Source organism: Colius striatus, chromosome 9, assembly GCF_028858725.1.
Source record: "Colius striatus isolate bColStr4 chromosome 9, bColStr4.1.hap1, whole genome shotgun sequence".
Classification (NCBI taxonomy): Eukaryota; Metazoa; Chordata; class Aves; order Coliiformes; family Coliidae; genus Colius; species Colius striatus.
In genome coordinates, this window is record NC_084767.1 from 24,246,461 (window position 1) to 24,268,313 (window position 21,853).

The window sequence follows — 21,853 nt, forward strand, 5'->3', positions numbered from 1 at the left end:
TTTTAAAACACGTTAGACCATCATAATTCCTTTTCAGCACAACATGAATTTCTATTCCCTGCAAATCAACGGAAGGGATTTCATACTGTGTGGAAGATCCCAAGTAATTTGTTACCAAAATATTCCATAATAGATTTGTAACCAAAAGTAAAAACAATACACAGAAAAGCTGCCATTTCAGGCCATCTGTAAGGGTCTTACAGTTATACAAACAAAAGCACAAAATTATTTGAGACTTGTTCAACACCCATTGAGGCCAAAGGAAATTATGACCTTAAGCTTAAGAAGCAATAGATGGGGTTCACATTTGGTGATACTGAAACTAAAGCAGGCAGGAAAAAGGAAAGTGGATGTGCAAAATATTAATCTACTTACAGTAAATAAAGAGTTTAACCCCCAGACAACATCCTGGAAAAGAAAAGCACAGTCAATTAGGCATGCATTTCAGGCATTTTGAACATGGTCACATAATTTGTTTTTCCATGAATCCATTACATTCCTGAAAATCAAATCTAGATTGTGATGTTTTACTAATCTAAATCCAAATTTTGAAAAAGGTTTCCCATTTTGTGGATGCTTTACATTGAAAAGACACAAAACCCCAGGTAATTCACATTCAGATACAAGTTAATATCATTCTGTGTGTATAAGAGCCTTACTCTTGTTGCTCCTCTGTGCTCAAGGAAAAGAATAACAGCTTAGCATAAGTCACCAACTGACTACACTGCTTAGTTGAAAAAGGTGGGTATAAAACTTAATTCTGCAATCCATTCCTAAAATTGTGTCAGACAAATATTTGCAACTGTCAAAATTTCAGAGAAGAGAGATTTAAGTGTAGCATGAGTATGGAGAAATATCATTCTTATATGAGCATACATCTCAAATCATTTTACTGCCTTTAAGTATCTATTCAAACACAGATGAATAGAGAAGGTTTGCAATTCCTGCAAATAGAAAGCTTCAGTGGTATCTGTCTCCCAAAGCTGTGATCAAACACAGCGTATTTTGGGGTGGACATCTCCAAAAAGGTTCTACTGACACTGTCTGAAGAGTCTACATCCTCAGTTACAACATTCAAGAAAACACACAGGATCCAAATATTACAGAAAGAGACTTAAAAGCATCACCTAGCACAAACTCTGAGACTAAGCTTGTCTACCTAGAAGGACTACTTTCTTAGCAGCAGCACAACTAACCTACCGTACTGCACCATCCCACAGAAGTCTGGGATGGAACTCACATCTACCAGATAATTTAGTAAGAACAGCAATCCACCTCCTGCCCTTACAGCCTGCTAGCACTTGACTGCCTACCCATGAAAACCACAGTCTGATTTCCACAAGTGGACAAACACTGCACATTAATCATTTAATGGCCAAAGTGTACCTTTGACACTGAAGATCAAGCCTCAAAGTAAAAACTTCCTGCCCGTGGTAAAGGATTTCAATAAACAAGTATATTTCACTTTTGTTTTCTCCTCCAGGCCCTCTGCTGACAGTGGGAGACCAGAGAAATACATACCCCTTAATAATACTATCCAATTACATCCTAATGAAAAAGACACAATGTCAGCATTACCTGGACAACAGCCTCTCACAATCCAATTTTCCTTTGATCTTGCACAAAGAACCTACTCAATTTATCTGCTTTTAATAACGCAAATATGCCCAGCAAAGCTGATATTGTCAGACACAGTCTTCAGTTTCAGCATCTCCTCCTAATAGAGCTTCTGAAATCATCAAGTGTGGCAAAGATAGCAGCTCTTTCAAATGTACTCATCACCTTTATTGGCAGTACAGATACATGAACTGCAAAAAAGGACATGCCTGAGAAAAGGAAGAATTACAGCTATCCAGACAGTTTAAGCCTACAGTGCTGAGCAGTCAATCTCTAATCCTAAACGATCATGCTGTCAGTTCCTTGGCCAGGATGAGAAAACAGACTACTACTTCAAATGAAAGATGAAAGTCATCATTTTAAACCTCTGCTTAGCTTCTGTGCTTGTTCAACCATGAGTGTCACTGAACCAGGACAAAGTGGAGGTTAGCAAAATGTGATATTGAGGAAACTTGTATTAAGCAATCTTGAGGATAAACTATTTGTACAGTACAGTAGTGCTAGAGAAAAAATAAGCTGAAGTCACTGGTTAAAGGAAGATTAGATTGGTGTGGAAAGTCTGGAAAGTAGGTGCAGACCAAGGACTGACTGACACGGGGTGTGTAACCAGTGATGGCTGAGAGTGCTTCTGCTTCCAGTCACTCTACCCCATCAGAAGCTCTAAGCCCTGATGTTCAGGAGTCTCTTCCACTGCTGCCCTCAAAGACTCTATTGTCCTTCAGGGATGCAGAGTCATTGCCTTGGGGTTGTTACAAATTTCTTGCATCCAATTTTAACCTACTGTGCAATTCCAGCAACTTTGATAATTTGCTTTCTTCCACTTGAAGAAGTAAGAATAAATTAACTTTTTAAGTGTTGTCTTTCATCTACATTAAGTGACAGTAGACTGTAGCTGGAGAACATGATGCAGAATTACAATACTGAATGTAAAGAACATTCTAAAGAGGTATGAGGAGTTCCTTAGCACATTGTCCATTTCACAGAGTCGGGGAAAATCTGTTCACAACTGTTCAGCCACTTACAACAGGATAAAAGGAAACAAACGAAAGAGCAGTTCAGTCCCATTGATTCTGAAATCCAAAGAGCTCACCCTCTCTTTACACTTAACAGGGCCTCCAGTCTCCCAGAGCTTCCCAATCGAGGACACTTGCAGATAATCTCTCCAGACAAAACAGCTTCTGCTCCAGTTCAAACAAGGATGAGCCCTACCTTACTCAAGTAAGGTAAGGCTTTTGAAGTTTACCTAAATAGCTACCAAATTCTCATTTGTTGAACCCTGGTTTTAAGGCTTTGGGACACTTGTCTCAGGCTTGCTTCGCACAGTTTTGTCCAAAAAACCCAGACACCAAAAAAATCAGCAAAAACCCACAGGTAAGGCTGTGAGTTTTCAGAGTGCTGTACATTTTTACAGCCATTCTAAACAGCAAAAAGCATAAAATTATTATTATTATGGAATAAATTATGTGTAAAATTTGTAATATCATTTCTATCTATTCCATTTTTATGATTTGCTGGATTCATTTTATACCCTTGCATGGCTCCATAAAATATAATACTAAATTACTATCGGAGGGCAACACTTATAATGAGTTTGAGGCTAGTCTGGATTTAATTCTAGGATTGACACTGCTGCATGCAAAAATAATTATTGACTTCAGCAGAGCTGCTTGCTGCATGCAGATAAGCATTTGCCTGAATGCTTGCCTCACATTTTCCCAACAAACTAAAAGCATTTGCAAGTCTTCAAAGATCCTGTCAGATTTAACAGTTAAAAAACTTGTTTTTCTTTTAAAATGTAATGAACCATCATCCTTGACTTCGAACACTTACTGAAATTCCAGCTTAGACACTCCAAAACCAGAAAGTTAGTCCTATGTACAAGAATTTTTAAAGCTTTTCTTCACACGCAGGGCAGATGATGCCTTAAAATGTTAATAATGCACATATTTATTCTGCTTCATGTCAATAACAGCATTTACTTACAAAAGAAGAATTAGACATAGGCATCTGCCTGTTCACATGGCCAATACCTGATAAGGCTGTTTTCTCTACAGTGCTTCCTTTTGTCTGTTTTCTGTTACATACTCCACATCAAAGTTACAGAGTAGGAGCATACGCACTACTGAGGGGTACCCAGGACCTCTTGTGCTTTTTGTAATGAAGCAGCATGATCTGCTCAGGATAGACTCTGTAGAAAAGGCTGAATTCCCCAAACCCTTTTATCTGTTTTTTGCTTCAGCTGTGTCCAAACAGGCCCTCTGTCCATCCCCCTTGTTGTCACTCATGAGGCTGGGTGCTTCTGTGAGCCAACTGTGCAAGAGTTTTCAATTAACATCTACTATGTTAGTTCAAGCATCGTACTTGAATTCTCTAAACTAAAGAGCCAGGTTTCCCAAACAGAGCGGATCCTGGTTAAACCCACAACGGGCAAGAAGGTATAATAAAAGAAATGCACTCTGCTCCATGGCACTGTCACCATTTTGAGCTCAAGGATGGGGAAGTCAACACAAGCAAGTCAGAAGATCAACAGACTGCTATAAATCACCCTTTATAATCACTCCCTTTCATTCTTGAGTTTTTTTGTGCTGCAATTGAGTGGAAAGTTACATTAAACCCTTGCCCACAAATTTATATACAGCATGCCAAATGAGGAAAAGAAAAAAAATCAGTTCACACAGCTTCTGAAAGAGCCTCTCCTGAGGCTAGAGAGCCTCCAAGCACTGTGTTTGTAGGAGGTCCTAATTCAGCTAGTCACATCTTCCCAAGTGGCAGTTCTCACAACCACTTCACAAAAGCAATGCCATTGAAATCATGTCCCAGACAAGTGTTTAGCTACGCCTGCCGATGTTTGGAAAGCCACACACAGCATTTCTTTTAAAGACAGCATAAACATGTAAATTGTAAATGAAGATTTTCTTTTTATAGGGAAAGTACATTTAATACCTTAATTTAAGCAGACAACAAGCCAGACAAAAACAGCTAATGAACTTCCAATCAGAGAAATTTCTTTAGAGATCCAAGGAGCATTTCTGATTTAATAGACTGATTAAATTAAAGCTCCGTGCCAAACCATTTTCTGTATATAAACAATTTAAGCCATTCAGATCAACAAAAGGAGCAGCGCTCACTTATTCAAGCAGATATCTGAAGCAATTTTTTTTTTTTTTTTAACCAAACTCAAGCAGTAACTCCAATAAAACAAGTGCCAAGCTTTGTACATCACAGTTGGGAAAAGGGCTTGAGCTTGAAATTACACCCAAAAACTCATTATGCTGAAAGTCAGGTCACTGCATGGCTGTCTCCTGGGGCAGCTCTTTGCTGTTTGTCTGCACGCTCTCGAGCTCAAGATAGTCTTCTATTTCCATTCACTGTCATCTGACATCTCTTACAAACAAGCCCAGTTTCTTTATCTCTTCACTACAGCCTAGAAAATCCAGCATCCTTCATGCCACCCAGCCCGAACTTCCGCAGACTCTACCGCAGACTTCTGTTTCTGCCTCCTTGACACACCTCTACAAACATCCCAGATTTCTCCCATGGATGAACAATCCCTTTACAACCACTATCATAAAACCAACTGCAGAAAACTTAGGATTAGTCCAACAGGTTAAAAAAAGGGTATGTTTTCATTCCAGACCTGGGTGGAATCTTAGCTTATGAAAAAACTCCTTTTCTCCTAAGCAGCCCTCTCCCAAATAAAATGTTCTGGTTTACATTTCCTCTCCCTTTCCTGCTCCTCTCTAATGTTGCATATAACACTGCTACAATACTCTACAAAATTCCTGTGCAGGTAAGCCACCTGGATGAAGGTGATGAAGACAACATCAGTTTCTTTAGTCAACCACAAAGGCCATCTCAATTATCATGTGCCTCCAATCCAAGCTTCCCACCCAAACACAACAACAGTAGCTTACTTAGAGGGCTTTGGGTAATTTAAATGGCATGAACCGCTCCAGTTAGCAAACACAAAAGAAGTAAGAGGGCTGGAAAAGGATTTCTTCTGTGTTCAGATATACCAGTGGGAAGAAAATAGGAACAATTATAGTCTGTTCCTCTCCCAGAGGAAGACAGTTGTGAATTGCCAAAAATGTAGGAGCACTCATCTCAAATCCTGTACTTTTGTTACTGACTCTTTGACATTTGTCCCCAAGGTTACTTCAGAGCAAGTAGATAATCTTTTACAAATTGTTCCCTGGAGAAATCTGTGATAGCTTCTTAATGAATACCACTATAGCGATCATGAACATTAAAGCAACCACCCTCTGGAGACCACTCAACTGATTAAAGTTGACACAATTGTGCATTCAGAAATCAAAAATTTGAGGAAAACAAGAACGGTTTAATTAGACTTACTAACGTACTGCACTGTTCCACTGAAGCACTCTTTAAATATGTGCTAGCAATAACAGCTACTATATTGAACACAAAGAACATTTTTGCAAATCTTTTATAAAGGAAAGGTTACTACATGAGGGGGAGGGGAAATCACTTCTTACAGAACCAATAAGCCAATTTATAAAATCAAAATACGACACAACGCATCCCTACAGAACAATGTCAGATCTACAGACAAGGTTGTATTCGGTGGCTTTTAAATTCTTTTTACTGGGTGAAAAGTTTTTTTGTCTGCTTTTTATTCAATTTTTAGAGGTGGAGAAGAATGGCAAAGAAATGAAAGCAGTAACAATGGACATTTTAGGCACCATAGAGAGGTTTGAAAAAACAAATCCTTTGCATTGTATTTTTAAAATGACTACTTTTACAGAGGGAGACTTGAACCGCTGAAAGGCGCCTTGTGGCAAAGCTGTGTGTGCCTTTTGCAACAGCTACAAATACCTACCTAAACTAGGATCAACAACATTCAGAAATGTCATTGACTGCAACAACTAAATCTCTCTCACAATTCAATTTTTGCTGAACAGCTCCAGGCCCTCTGCAGTCCTTGGTGCCCATCAGGAGATCAGGTCCCGCCCTCAGAAGAACCATGGTGGGGCCAGGGGTTTGCATGGCGAGCAGGGCACCAATGAGCAGGCCCAGGTTCGGTTCAGAGCGGCAGTGCCATCTTGAAGTGGGATCTCCACCTGTCCCCATTGTATGTGGGGTCAGAGCAGTTGTGGTGTGTGAAAAGAAAACTTCCGGATAAAGTCAGGCTAGATGTCCTGCTGTAGATACCTGTCACATGGGCTCCAGCACCAGGCAGGCATGTAGAGGTCTAGACTAACACAGAGGCCACCGCCCTCCAAACTACACCAAAAAGAAGGTTTTGAAGCACTGGAAACTCCTAATACACTCTGAAGCATTTCTTACATTAAAGAAAAAGACAAACCATGTGCATGTTTCTCTGTTTGCCAACACAAATGTTCTCAAACGGTTGTGACTCTTTTGTCCTTCATCTAGCCATTTCCTGTTTCAAAACCTCTGTCTCTTCTGTATCTGCCTCTACCCTCTACTGTCATTCCCTGCCTTCTCAATAAATCACTGTTCCTTCTGTATCTAGCCCCTTGTGTTTCACTGCATCTCTTGAGCTGTCTTCTGCAATGCTGATATCCACTGCAGTATCCCAGAAAATACAAGGAGGCATGCAGCACAGACTCTGAGACTGAATTGTAAGAGAATTCAAAGCTTCTCCAACACAAAGACCCAGTGGCAGCAACAGACAGTGAGTGTTCTCACAGTTGCCAAGAGGAGAATCAGAGGACATAATTGCAGTAGATGACATAGAAGCCCCTGCTCTCAAGTCTTAGGACAACTATGGTTTAAGGAGGGTGACACAAACCAGCTCATGACTGAGGATCTGAAACAGAAGTTACTTGGGAGTGCATGATAAAGCTTCTTGCTCATCAGCTATCCATGCTCTAAGATACAGGAGACAGGAGAATTTGGAGGACATCTTAAGCATACTCCTGCTGCTCTGCGAAACATTCCCTTCAAAACCCATTCAAGGATACCCCGTGAACCTGCTCTTCATCCCAACACACATCAGCAACTCCCTTGCCCTTTGCCCACTTGTGATTTCAAAAGCATACCACTTTCTGTACACATCTTTAGGGTGGACAGGGAGTAAAAATTTCAGTAGAAATAGGTTAAAAAGATACATACACATACACACACACACAGGTATGGATATCTTTGAGAGAGAAAGAGTGGTCTTGCCATCTTCAGCAGCAGCACACTGTGTACTAGCCCTGTGAGTCCTGCAAGAACAGAATATAGCTTTGAAGGACTTCATGTTACTTGGATGAAGCTCTTTGGAGATCAGTGTCCAGACCTTCAGGGACATGCAATGGCCACAGGCTTGCTTTTCTCTCCTTTACAGATTCCTTTGATTAAGGCCCACACTGTTCACCTCACCCTTTCAGCAAATAAAGAGTAAGTCTTCAAGGAATAAAGGATAAGACTACACACTTGCACTGTCCTGTTTCTGTTAAGTTATAGGTAGAGCTCCCTGCTGCTGTGGTGGTCTTTCCCTCCCTCTATATGCTTGCAAGAATATGGGTTTTTTTGTTACTTACTTTGTTGAGTGGGGAAAGAATAAAGATACTGGCAGCAAGAGACAATGTACTATGTGGCCCTAGGAGTCTTTGTGATATCACAGAGAATCACCAGAACTGGACCTCTAAGTGCTCTCTGCATGCAAGGGAGGAAAGCACTTCTGCAAATGAAGATGAGCTGGGATGTGATCCCAGAGGGTGCACTGAGACATAAGCAGGCACAGTCCTCCTCTGAGCAGTGTTTCTGTCAGAAAGTCACTCATAAAACCCACAGTCAGCCAAGTATAGCACAGCTGAGGAGCTGAGGACTCCCAGAAAGTCATTCTGCCTGTTCCTCAGACAAATGCAAGCCCCCATATCTACATGTCGGCTCATGCAGAGTGTCCTTCTCGAACAGCTGCTGCAGGTACAGAATTCGGTTCACTCCTTTCCTTCCCTCCCACCCTGCTGAACACTGCTCTTGGGGGGAAGCAGGCTCAGGTGGTGGGCACTACCACACCTCTTGGAAATAGTAGAAGGAGGAATAAGGTGGTGTAAAAAGTTTTAAATGGGCAACACTGCAGGAGTCAAAAACACTGTCTGAAATGTCCTCCTGGCTCAACCCTTGTATGATACCAGAGAAGACAGTTGAAGGCACACAACTTGGAAACCAACAGGTATTCCTCTGCTTAATGTAGTGAATTACTGTAACCACAGAGGGCAATTTGTTTCTCCCCAGTGCTCACAGCCTCTATACTGGTCTCTACCATGAGGTGGCAGACACCTTGACACCAGAGTTCATATCCCCCTTGTGACCACACGTACAATTTGTCAGGTGCTCACTTTTGTAACCTTGGTGACTGCGATCAAGAAAATCCCAGGAGATAGATGTAAAATTCATAGAAGATCAAGAATTTTCTCACTAAACTCTATTTGACTTTGCAGCAATTTCCCCCTACTGTGCTGTAAAAGCTGTAATTTGTACTCTTTGTCACTGCCATGAAGCCTTCTGCTTTCTTCTTTTCATGGAGAAGAAAGCCTTCTTCTCCTTACTTTACGAGTATGAAGGACAAACATATTCTATCCAAAAAGGCAGCTTTTACAAGCACATGCTTCAACATTTCTACAAATAGTACGAAGATTCATTCTAAAATAGGACTTGAATAAATCAATAGCAGAACAATGTTACCATGAAGCCAACTGAAGAAAATCAACATCAAGAAGTAATGAGCAACATACAACACGCAGGTTTACCTTTTCCTATTCATCTTGAAGACAGTGACAGTTATTGCCTGTTTAAAATACTTTTCTACAGTAATTACATATAATTTTGACAGACCACCTATTTTTGTTAAGACATTGCATGAAAGTTTTGTGCTTACACCAAAGCTTTTAAAACTCGATGCTTAAACATCAAGGTAAACATAACTGGAAAAATTAAGTCAAGACTCTATACCAAAAGATTACAGTTTGACATTTACATCATTTCAAATAAAGTCATTTTATTGCCTTAAGATGACAGCAGAACCAATGCAACAAATAGGACATTTTTCCATTTAGTATTAAACAGTAATGAAATAAGCAAGCCTGATGGTAAACTCCAAATAACAATAGTTCATTGTAAATGAGTTAATTCCATTTAGATTGGATAATCTAATAGCAAAGACAGACATTTCTTAATCTGGTATCTGAAGGTATGGGAAAGGAATTCCTGAAAAGAAAAATATTGTTTTCCTACATGCAGGTAGAAGAAGCTGCCTGCATACCTCTAGTTTAAGACTATCTTAATGTTTCCCATTCCTGCTCCTGTGTCTCCATACAGTAAAAACATGAGAATGACAAAAGTCAGCTCTTCAAAATATCTTAATGGAGAACTAAAAATCCATATATACCTTATCAGTAAACAGGAAAATCCTACAAAAAAATAGTTCTCCAATCATTGAGACCAACTGTAGTTCTATCAAAACAGTTATAATAAAAAATAAAAAGGACCAAGTGTTCCTTGTAAACATTTACCATGCCTTTTAAGATACTGGTTTTAATATCATTATGCTCAGGCCTCCAGAGTCAGCCAGCAGGGTTCCACAAGTGTGCTTTGATTATTTTTATGGTTCATAAATCAGTCACTGACCAATTTCCAGTTGCAGTTTATTAGATGTAATTGCAGAAGGAAGAGCTTGACTTTTAGAACCAATTAGGCAATCACAATACGCAGATCCATTTCCTTTATTTTTTAAAAACCATCCCTGAGATAATTTTTATAGCCAAGCATTTGAGAGAAAGCTGATAAATAACAGGGAGACCTATTTTAACTAGGCAGATGATAGTCATGGTGAATAAGGGACAAGGAAATGCATGGTCAGGACTAACACAAGCTGCTGAAGCTCTTCTGAGTTTGAAATTGGAATTATTGAGAGGGAAGAAGCCTGGTATCAGAGAAATAATAACAGTATTATTATATACTAGGTATTTAAATCTGGTGCATCCAGTGACATAATCTGAGAACAGAATGGAATGAAAGCCATCTATTTGCTTTCTGCCTAGAAAAATTTTGACCATCAAACCTAAAAGCAGGATAACAGCAAGTGCAGACAGTCTGAGCAGAGGCCCAGAACAACTTCAGCAGTTCTCAGCTTTATAAATATTCTGGTTTAGAGAGGAAAGGTATGCAATAAAATTATGCAGAACATAACAGAATAGAGACTGAAAGGTAAGCAAGCTCCTGTTGCCAATTCATGGCTAGCTATGAAGAAGTAGAAGATTTCACAAAAATCAGTTTGAAAGCATTACACCAGTTTTTACACAACCACTACTCTGCAGACTAAACTGCTACCAGAAATTATCTGTGCATTTTGGATTCAGATGTATTTCTTAAAAAAAACCACTTACAGCCACATAAATAGTGATTTATAAGTGTAGGTAAATTAAATATCTAATACAGTAACTCAGAAATCATACATTGTTTAGTGCACACACTGCTGTTAAGAGTGGTCCATGGAAACATATTCCATATCAGGAAGAACTGGAAAAAAAAGATAATACTCAACATTTAGTAACTTAGAGAATTCAGTTATGGATGAGATGACACTAAGTATAACAAAATGCTAGAAAAAAATATAGAGTTAGCGTTTTATCTCTCCCTTAAAAATTCTCTACATTGATAAAATGCATTTTATCAGGTAACTTTTATAGAGTATTTAAAATATTTCAATTTTTATTTCATAAAGTTCAAAGATACAATTCAAATGCCTCTTCAAGTTTCTACCCATTCAATACTAAAGAATGTGTTAAAAAGGTCACAGCAGTTCATTCTGAAGGATTTTTCACGTAAGAGCTCTGCTGCCACCACAAGGAGACAGAAGATGAGACAATCTACAACTTTTAAACCTTATGCCTTCTATAAGGTTGAGTGCATAACATGAAAAGCATGCAGTAGCGTACAGCAAAGCTGGTTTGGGCGAGCAGCTTTTGAGGGTTTGTGTTATCTGTGTGAATGGGTTTTCTATGACACTTAGAATGGCTGCATTAGTAATGTCAGTTGTCACAGAAATACAGTACATCCTCATTCTCAAATATTTTAGCAGTGGTTTAGAGAGCTTTATTAGACAATTTTAGGAGTTATTCCTCCAGAAAATGAGGCTGCCTTCATATCATTGATGAATGGAATATGAAATACTGACTTTCAAATTAATCATTGGTCAAAAGGAGATACTATCTGTAGTCCTCCTGTGCAAATTCACACAGTATTCTCCTTGTAAAGATGATCAGGTTCTCTACGCCATGACATCCAAATGCTGGAAACAAAGGACTCGGGAATGCTACACTAGTGGGTGTAGGTGGTGTATTACGAGATAAAAGTAGTCTGAGTCACACTCATGGCTCTTGTTTGCTACCAGTCACTCACTGCAGAGTTCAAGGAGTGTTTGGACAATGCTTTGTGTGGTTTAGTTTTAGGCAGTCTTGTGAGGAACAGGGAGTTGGACTCAATGATCCCTATGGGTCTCTTCCAGCTTGAGATGTTCCATTATTGTATGTAATTCTATAGTTAACATATACCTACCACAATGCACACTGACAAATAACTTGACTATGTGGCCATACTGTGGATAAATCAGCACAACTAAATATTTTCAACTTGAGGCATGTGTAGCCTAGAATCTAAGCATTTAGACACTAATGAAGTTTCAAAACACTTAGGAAGGCATGCATGAAGCTTCACAGGTGACAATCTGAAAGAGCACTTGATGGAGCAGCTGTCAGGAACCCGTGCTCTGACCAAGACTCACCTCTCCCATGTTTATCAGCCCTTACAAAAAGTCTACTTGGAATGAACAAAGAATATCTTTGACAAAGAACAGACTCACTGCAGATGTGAGTTACTGTCTAATTACAATTTGTATCCAAAGCAAAAACACTGTGTTGGGAATAGTGATTGTAGCTTCCCAACATCCCCAATGGTTGTTTCTGCTCTACTTTTTATTAAGTTACTTTTGTACCAGAAGCACAATCTAACTAGAGTGTTTCTACAGAGGCACAACTTGGGAGGCAGGACCAACATGTCGTGTTTATTTTTTGTGATGACATTTCAGATCCCATGAAGTGACATCATGGCAAGTGAGAGCTCACTCACTGAAACTGCACATTTACTTAAAATGGAGACTCTGAAGACACAAAGCCAGGAGTGAAAACTTTGTAATTTGGGATGTTTTTTTTTTAAAGCGATAAAACATGAGCTTGAAATTTGGAGCTTCCATATCCGTAAGGAAAAATAAAATCCAAGAGAAATCTTGGATTTTTTTGTTTGGTTGGGTTTTTTTTTCTTTTTAAAGTTAGGATACTATCTCCTTTCCTGTTGCTGAATCTTTCATCCCAACACCCACAAAGTTCCTGGGGTTTTTTGTTTAGGGTTGTGGAGGTTTTTTCCCCTCTAACTTATTGAAGGCAAAACATACAGTGCTTCATAATATTCAGTAATTTGAGTCTTCTGGGAGGTGAGATTCCAGGATGTTTAACCTATGCAATTAACAAGAAGAAATTACCAAACTGATGCAAGGATAAAATGGAAAAGATTAATATGCACCTTCTCCCTTCACTGAAGACAGGAAGTTAAGTACTCATAATATCAACAGTCATTCCTACCCCTAGTCTTAACATGCAGCAGTATTTTAATCTCTGTAAGAAAGATACAATGAACAAAGCTATGAGAGTAGAGAAAAATAAACATACACTCTTGCCCAGTGCAATACTGGTGTATTAATTTTTTCATGGATGAAGCTTAGAACTTGTAGCTCAGACACTTTCTCTGGGAATGAAATACAGGGACAGGAGCAGAACCAGTTAACCTAATTACTCGGTGTCTTGATTTAACCTAACAGGAAAACAGAAGCACAAGGGGCAAAACAAAATCATGCCAACTGATGAAAAAAATAGGGAAAGCGTGTTTAAGAAAACCCATGAAATACATACACTGATTCTATTTTACTTTCTGGAAAGTTATATGCTTATGAAGAGATGAAAATCCTTTTCAATTTGCCTTTTGAAAAGAAACAAACACCTGACATGCATTCCCTTTAACTACCTAATGTAGCTAACTTTAAGAAGCAATTCTGGCAGGGTTCCTGGTAAAAGCAAAAGGAAATTATTGCTCAGTGCTCTGCGAGACTTCTGGCAGCAAGGTCAGTTAACAGTAAATGGACAACTGAGCACTTCCTGTAGCAAGACAGGAGCAGTAACTGCACTGAAGTGTATGAAATACTCTTAGGAAGATTGTGACAACATATGTACATGCAAGAATCATGACTCTCAATTTGTTAACGCTATCCAGCTGTGGTGAGCTCAATCTCTGAAGTCCTTCTGCAATACAGAGTGGCACAACTACCAGCAATTTTACTGGGGCCAGATTTCACTTAAAGGTTCCTCTACTTAGAGGAACTTGGGGAGGAGAGGCAATGGTAAACACAGACTACTGATATGTCAGGATTATCAATACAGTGGAAATTACAAGAGTTCTGGATTACTGTTAATCATGCACACATCATGCTGATGTATTTGTTGTGCAAGTAAAAAAAAACAGAGCATCCTTGACATGGATGTTTCTCAGGGTCATCTACAGTCACACCATTCTACAAACCCTTTTATCAGTCTTCGCAGTATTTGTGCAGCCATACTAAAACTAGCTAGACATTTCTAGACTCAGTTAACACTCGTTTCAGTATAGCCACCAACACTTGTTGAGAGACAAAACATTCAGTTACTTCTACAGCAAATTGTCCTTTGTCTCCAAATCCATAAAAGTATTTCAAAAGATATATCTAGTATGTATCTAAAAGGAAACAGTACCTTTAATGTTCTAGTTGGAGCCCAGCCAGTGCCATCAATTGAATGTTCTCTCAATAAACTGGAAAAAAAGATATATGTATTATACAGTGCAACTTCTAGTTAAACAACCTTTGTCAGAAATCTCAAAAAGCATTGGGAACTTCAGAAGTAACTGTAAAACAAGAATTACAGACCTCTTGCACTATATATCTGGTACAGGGATTTTAAAGCACAAAAATTGGTATGCTTTCTTCAAATTACATTCTACACAGTATCAGTACAGAGTTCTCAAATCTGATCTTAACCTTTGTTAAAAAGATAAGATTGTTTTAATCAAGCAAACAATTGTGACACCAATAACCTTGTGACACAGTCTTAATATTGAACTTTTATTTTCTCCTGAGCACACTGACACATGTGCTACAGTTTAGAACATGTCCATCTTCAGCTTACACAGAATGACCTCTCACCAAGTCTACACACTTCCGTGCAAAAGAGGGTATTAAGAAAGAGGATTTGTCATTCTCTCTTCTGTGAGAGGACTTCAGCTTCTTAAAAGCAGGGATAGTAAAGTGAAAATAGCTTTGGCATGTCTACTTAGGAAGGTTCTGCAACAGCCATAAGATGAACAGATGGATCTGGGGTCTCTGGGGATGCAGTGCAGGGAAGTCTAAAGGCAGGCAGGGTCTTACAGTCCTCTCCAGCAGGTTGGCTACGTTGCATGCAGAATGTGTTAAGGCTTTACATACTAACTCAGCACCATATATTCCCACGTAGAAATCACAGTGAAGACTACCCCGGGCAAGAGAGATTGCTTAGAGGAGGAAAAAGGTCCTTATAAACTAAAATACATGTTCTTGAATTGTTATATATGTATGAATTTTAATATAAATAATTAAGATATAGACTTTCCTATACACACACACATACTGCATAGATTTTTTTTTGACCTGTACATTATGCTACATGTTAAGTCCAGTGAAGCTGTTGTGCCTATTCACAAGTTGAAATCATTGAGGTGTATTCAGTTGGTTAGGACCCTTCCACTCAAAGCAAAGCATCATCAGTTATGAGAAATGAAAATATAGGAGATGAGAGTGTAATTGAGAAATGAGCTGGAGTCTTGCTCACAGTTGTGAATGCAAAAAAATCTGAATGAGAAAGTCTGGAAACTTCTTGGAGCATTTCACAATCACATCTTCCTCTGTAATGAAGTAATTTAAAACTGAAAACTTAAACATCAAAGTAGCAAAGCAAGAAAATTCATCACCTCCACTAGCTTCTGCTACCAAAATAATAGTGTAAAAATGAAATAGTCTTGAACTATTGGGTTTTATCAACTTTCAAGATGGCACATATTATTTTTAAATTACAGTAGAGGGCTGGACCATCCAGGCTATCCACACAGTTTTTGATTGAATGTAATGAGTTTTTAACCCAAGGAAATACACTACAACTAGCATTACTTGTTCAATGTAGAGATGTGAAGAATAGGATGATCATACTGGACAAGACCATTCCACCTTAACTGTGCTGCTAATCTCATTTCTGTGCCTTTTGAAAGATACAATATGCCATTACCACCAGGGCAGCTCAAAATTTTTGTTCAGATTCGAAAAGTAAAAGTGAAAATGCTGCTGAAGAGGCAAGGGTTGGGATTTTCAGGTTTCAAGCAAATAACAGACTTTTCAGTTTGCTTCCTATCTGTTTCTCATAAAATTATGCCACAACATTCCCCTCTGCCTGTTCATATACCTCACTCTGAACTTAGGAGTGAGGAGCAAGTTAACATACACAACAAAATCATAAAAATATCCACTGCTAGAATTCAAAGTACCTGAGCACATCAGCTAAGCCTCATTAACACCATTCCGGCTTCCCAAAGCCTCAGAGTGCTCTTGGCACATCTCCAGCTGGTGACAATCAGTGGCCAGGACTTTTCCCAGCACAAGTTGTCTAGGGCAATCTCATCTCACATTCTACATGGGGATGACTTGGGGGGTTGGACTAGATGATCTCTAAAGGTTCCTTCTAACCCCTACCATTCTACAACTTCAATATAACTGACATACTTCAGAAGTCTGAATGGTGATCTGCTCTCAGAGCATCATACTTAGGTTTTCATTCTGCTGTATGTGAGCAGAAATACACAAAATACATCATGAACTAGGTTAGTGTATGAACAGGCATCTGCATGTAGCTTCTGTTCAGAGACCTGTCATTTATTGGTCCTGCGGCCATAGAGGAGTGGGTAACTAAGGAAGCTCTCAAATGGCACAACCAACAGTTTCTCACTCAGTGCTTCAAGAGACTTCCTGTGATGAGCTGCCAGGTATGTCACAAAAGTCATCTCAGGGTTTCAGGCACCAGGATTTCAAGACACCTGATAGGCAAGAAAATCTGTTTACTTGAAGTGACTTTTAAAACTGACAGGACTTCACTGTCTCATACAGGCATGCCAGAAAGCCCACCTAGTACTATTTAGACTGAATAAACATTTAGAAGCTTCCCTTGTGATGGCTGAGAATTAATTTGCAAAAGTAAAGAGAAGTAAACCAATTGTACAATTTCTGCAGTGTTCCATATCACGCTCACAGTGGAGAAATTATTTGGAACCTCCTATGTTCCAAATTGCCCTTTGCCCTATCATTGGACATCACCGAGAAGAGCCTGGCTCCATCCTCCTGACACTCGCCCTTTACATATTTGTAAACATTAATGAGATCATTCTTCAGTCTCCTACAAGCTAAAGAGCCCCAGCTCCCTCAGCCTTTCATCATAATGGAGATGCTCCACTCCCTTAGTCATCTTTGTGGCCCTGTGCTGAGCTCTCTCCAGCAGCTCCCTGTCCTCCTCGAACTGAGGAGCTCAGAACTGGATGCAGTCTCACAAGTCGGGAAGGGGAGTAGAACCTCTCTCAACCAGCTAATCACAGCCCTTCTAATACATCCCAGGATGCCATTTGCCTTCTTGGCCACAAGGCACATTGCTGGGTCATGCACATTCTGCTGTCCCTCAAGACCCCCAGGTCCCTTTCCTCTACAAGAGTCCATTCACCAATCTGTACTGGTACCTGGAGTTCTTCTTTCCCAGACGCAAAACTCTACACTTGCCCTTGTTGAACTTCATTAGATTTCTCCCTGCCCAACTCTCCAGCCTGTCCAGGTCTGGTTGAATTTCAGAGGTTTGATATGTTCAAGTAACTGACAATCAAATAAAGCTGACATTTTAGTGCAGATACTGAGAAAGTGACTTCACTTCATTGGAATTACGATGTTACAACACTATGTTCATCTTTCATAATTAAAACCATATAAAGACAAGAAACAATGACACATGCTCAAGAGTGGCATAATTACCTAACTTACTTTAAAACTTATATTAAAAATCAGCATTGTTCATCAACTAAGGAAAGGTATAAAATCAAGAAGGCTTAGAAGGTGGATACAGCTGCTGCTATGTGAGGAATCCACAACATAGCAAATCCCTGCAAATACCATGGAGTGTGGAGCAAAGTGGAGGCTCTGCAGTCAGACTCTGTGATGATATATGGGAACGAGATAGTCTTCTAGAACTGATAAGCAGCACTTTTGGTACCCTCAGCCAATGTTCTGTCAAATCTTGATAAAATGCTCATTATAATGTCATTTTAATACCCAAACACATCTCCATCCCAAAGGCTACCTGCCTCTGAGGTGCGACCACTCCTTGAGTCTGTGCCCTGAATTTTTTGTAAGCTCTACCTTTAAATGTGAAGGAAGAAAATTTCACACAGTCTTAATAAAGGTATTTATGACTAAAGTCACTCAAACTCCATCTTGAAGGTGAAAAAAGGTACAAAAATGGCTAAAGAAAAGAGGGGTGTTGGGTGAAGACACCATCATGAACATGTCAGGGAAGCTCCCTCACAGACTACCTCTGACTCCCGGGATCAGCTGATGGCTGAGTCTCTCTTCCTCCCCTCTTGGGACACCTTGGGTGAGACTTAAATTGAGTAATTACTCTTTAACTTTTTATAGCCAGGCTGTACTTTGTATGCTTTATTGCTTATAGATCTATTTTTGCACATGCTTTGTTGTGCAGACAGTCACTGCCACCCGCAATCCATAAGAACCTGTATATCTGTTGCATGAATAAAACTGCATTAAGTAGCCAGTCGTCACATTTTCTCACTGAATGTGTCCAAATCCTGGAGTGTGGCTGTGCTAGTTCATGGGCATGACTGGACTGAAGGTGAATTCAGAAGCATGATATTTCACAGAAGGTGAACATGCCTGGACTGATTATGACAGGTTAGGCATCACTTTGAATTTAAACCTAGCCCACTCTTTCCCCTTTAATATGACACTCAAGTATGTGCAGCTTTATTTAACCTCAGAAGAAGTTGCATTGTAGTCAGAGCTTACACTTCCAGCTATCATTTGGTGTCAAGTGTTCCTTGTTCCCTGGTTCCCTTCCTTGCAATATTTGACTCAAAATGTCTACGCTTTCTCAACTAAGCCACAAGGATTCTGGTGGAATTTAAACAGTAATAACAAGACCCTCAAATCAGTCTGTCTAGCGTCAAGTGACAAGTTCATCTGTGTAAAACACAACAGTCCCAGGAGGCACTGAGAAACACTACAGGTCTGCCAAATTTCCTAAAAGTAGCAATACATTTTTGTCAAAAAAACCTTCCTGTATCACCAGCATACAGCTCCAAATAACCGTGGGCAAGCAGACTTTTAGGCAGAATTTTGTATGTTTTTCCAATGCTTTTTAATCCTTCACTCAAGTGATGCAAAGTCAACAGACACCAGTCCTTGCTGCCAGTAATCCTGCAGCTGTCTGGCACTGTAGAGCATGAGGAACGTACTACTGCCTTCTTAGGCTGGTTTCTGTCTCATGGTGATGATACAAGCTTCTCAGAAGCATGGAGCAGACCACTACGATTAAAAGCAAAAATATTTTTTTAGCTGCTATCAGCTGATGAGTCTGATCTCTCTTAAGAAGTGTGACAGATTGCCCTATGAAAACTTCATTTTCCTCAGGACTCTGAACTAAATTATTTTTAAATCTAGGGGAAAAATACGCTTTTTTAAAGCACTAATTTGCTATACATGGTAGCAAGTGCTTTGGATATTCAGAACAGCTTTCAATCTCTCTTACATTCATTACTTCTGCTTCGTCTACTTTTTTCTTTTATGTCCCATTAACTTGAAAAATGATAGTCATGCTTCTCACTTCTGTTTATGTTTGGTTTCTGGCCAATTTCATCATCAGCTACTCATGATGAAACATTGCAACTACACATTTCAGAAACTTATTTTGAAGAAGAAACATTTCTTTTCAAGCAAAACCACTCAGCAACATAAGCCTCTCACTTTGGTAAACTAAAGCTTTCAGGCTTCCCCAATACAGTTTTGTTATAAATGGCATATGTGTCTTACGGTGGATATTAAATGATAAAATAGACAAGGTTAATTCCTGTTAAAGTTTAAGGAACACTTTTTAAATCCTTTTTGAAATATGTCTTTCAAGCACTTAACATATTCAGGCACTAAACAAGTAAAGACCTAAGCACCCTCAGGACTTAAGTCCTCTCAGAGGGAGGACTATTCAGTTATGGAGGAAAAAAACTCAAAACCAAGTAGGTTGGAGTTTATATTTTTACCCTATATGGAAGAAAATGTTAAGTCTGAACCTGAAAAGCCAGGCTCCACATCAAGAACAATGCTTTCAGTAGATTAAGTTTTTAATGGTCTCATGCCACTGATTGCCAGAATCTGTTAAAAAAAAATACTGGCATGAAAATGACATACAATTTTATCGCAGAGATAAGCCTCCAAGGTTAAAAAAACCACCAACACAGTATTGTTGCTACCTTAGGCAGATTTCTCCCGTCTCTGTAATGTTCGGATGCCAGATTCTTGTCAAGCATTTTACCTTTGGAGGCTGCCAGGAGAGAAAACAAATTACTGCGTTATGCCTTAAAATAAAGAAAATTGAAAAAGGCAAATATATTTGACATTCACTACTTAGGTTTGTCAGCTAAAGATACCAATAGCATAACCTAGAGGAGTTACATCAGCTTGTTCGGCCCTTTTAGCTCCTCTCAACTCTTTACAAAAGCTGGGCTAGTATTAAGCTTCTTCTAAGAACAACATAACTTTAAGGAAAGCCGAAAAACAAAAAATTCGCTTTTCCTGTCTACTTCAGCAGAGAAAAAACATTCCAAATCATTCAGTTTCTCAACACTTAACCACTATGACAACAATTTAAAACAGAAGACTATTAAGTGGTTTTCCCCCAAGGCCTATCCAAGTCAGAGTTTTGTTAAAAACCAGAGGAGGATGCAGTGATAACAACTATGTCAAGAGAACAGCTTCTTTTAAACACAGACCTTTCTGGTTACAATCTACTTAGAAGTACCATAAGAAACATGCGTCACATCTGCATTTAAAGACAGCAGTGTAAAAAGCCACCAAACTTCAACCAAGATCACTAGATTTCTGAAATACACATTCTTACACAGATTCTTCAAATACAGGCTCATTTGCTCTAGTTTTGCAAAGTAAACAAAGAGCAGGTCATAAAAATTCTGGTAGCTTAGCAACAATACGTTGCTCTCCAAATTACTATTTGCAACTTTCAAACAAGCAGGTGATTTTTTCTGGTAAGTGTACTGGAATACATCAGCTAGAACCAGTACCTTTCATAACTTAATTAAACCACATATTATAGATAGGTGTGTTTTCCTGCACTGCTTCCCATGAAGTCTTCAGTCAAGAGACAAAATAGCTCAAACAGTTGTATTTGCATAACGGCACAATGTGTTTTGCCTTGTGACTTTCTTCTCAACTTCCCAATTACCTTTCTAGTAAAATATTTTTTTAACTAAGACTCCTAGGAAGAGAGATAAGAAAATATGGATGGTAGTGAGCTACCAATAACATGTCTGTCTGACACTAAAAGAAGAAACATCAATCACCACAACAAATCTGCAACTTATGTAGCCATCGCCTTTTCTCCACTCTTACTTCAGGCTTGTCCAACAGCTCAAGAGACCCTGAGTGTTCCAGTGTGGGATCATGGAATTATTTAAAATTAACGACATGCCAAAAACAGTCTCAAGCTTTTAACCTTCAAAACAAATGGTCTTTTAAGCAGTTTTCTAACAGCACAGCTTTTCATTAGCAACATCTTCACATTGTTTTGAAAGATTATGTCTAGTTCTCAAGAAAGGGAAAGCAGCAGTAGTTATTCCATGTCAGTAGATCAAGATAAAAATGTAAATTACTACCATATGCACCTTCAAACAGGGAGTGTATTGATGAGTAGGAAAAAAAGTAAGCTTTTACAAACTAAATATTTAAAACAAACAAACAAACAAAAAAATCCATAAATCCTTACAGTCAGGATGAATTAACTGGTGACATTTCTTCTATTGTGGAAACAAAAGAATTCTT

The 21,853-nt window shown here is 39.1% G+C and overlaps 1 protein-coding gene across 5 annotated transcripts in view; it reads right to left on the reverse strand.

Annotated features, from left to right (window-relative positions):
- The window catches only part of UBE2F (ubiquitin conjugating enzyme E2 F (putative)), an 84,804-nt gene that overhangs the window by 31,578 nt on the left and 31,373 nt on the right, over positions 1–21,853 (reverse strand). For 3 of the 5 annotated variants that reach the window (XM_062002684.1, XM_062002686.1, XM_062002685.1), the window contains exons 6-8: positions 20,269–20,339; positions 14,427–14,484; positions 376–408 (exon numbers count right to left, since the gene is read on the reverse strand). In XM_062002684.1, coding sequence (XP_061858668.1) covers positions 376–408; positions 14,427–14,484; positions 20,269–20,339 — 162 coding nt within the window. Of the gene's footprint in view, positions 1–375; positions 409–9,569; positions 11,110–11,271; positions 13,101–14,426; positions 14,485–20,268; positions 20,340–21,853 lie in introns of those variants that run through there. The other 2 variants (XM_062002687.1, XM_062002688.1) reach the window with 2 other exon arrangements.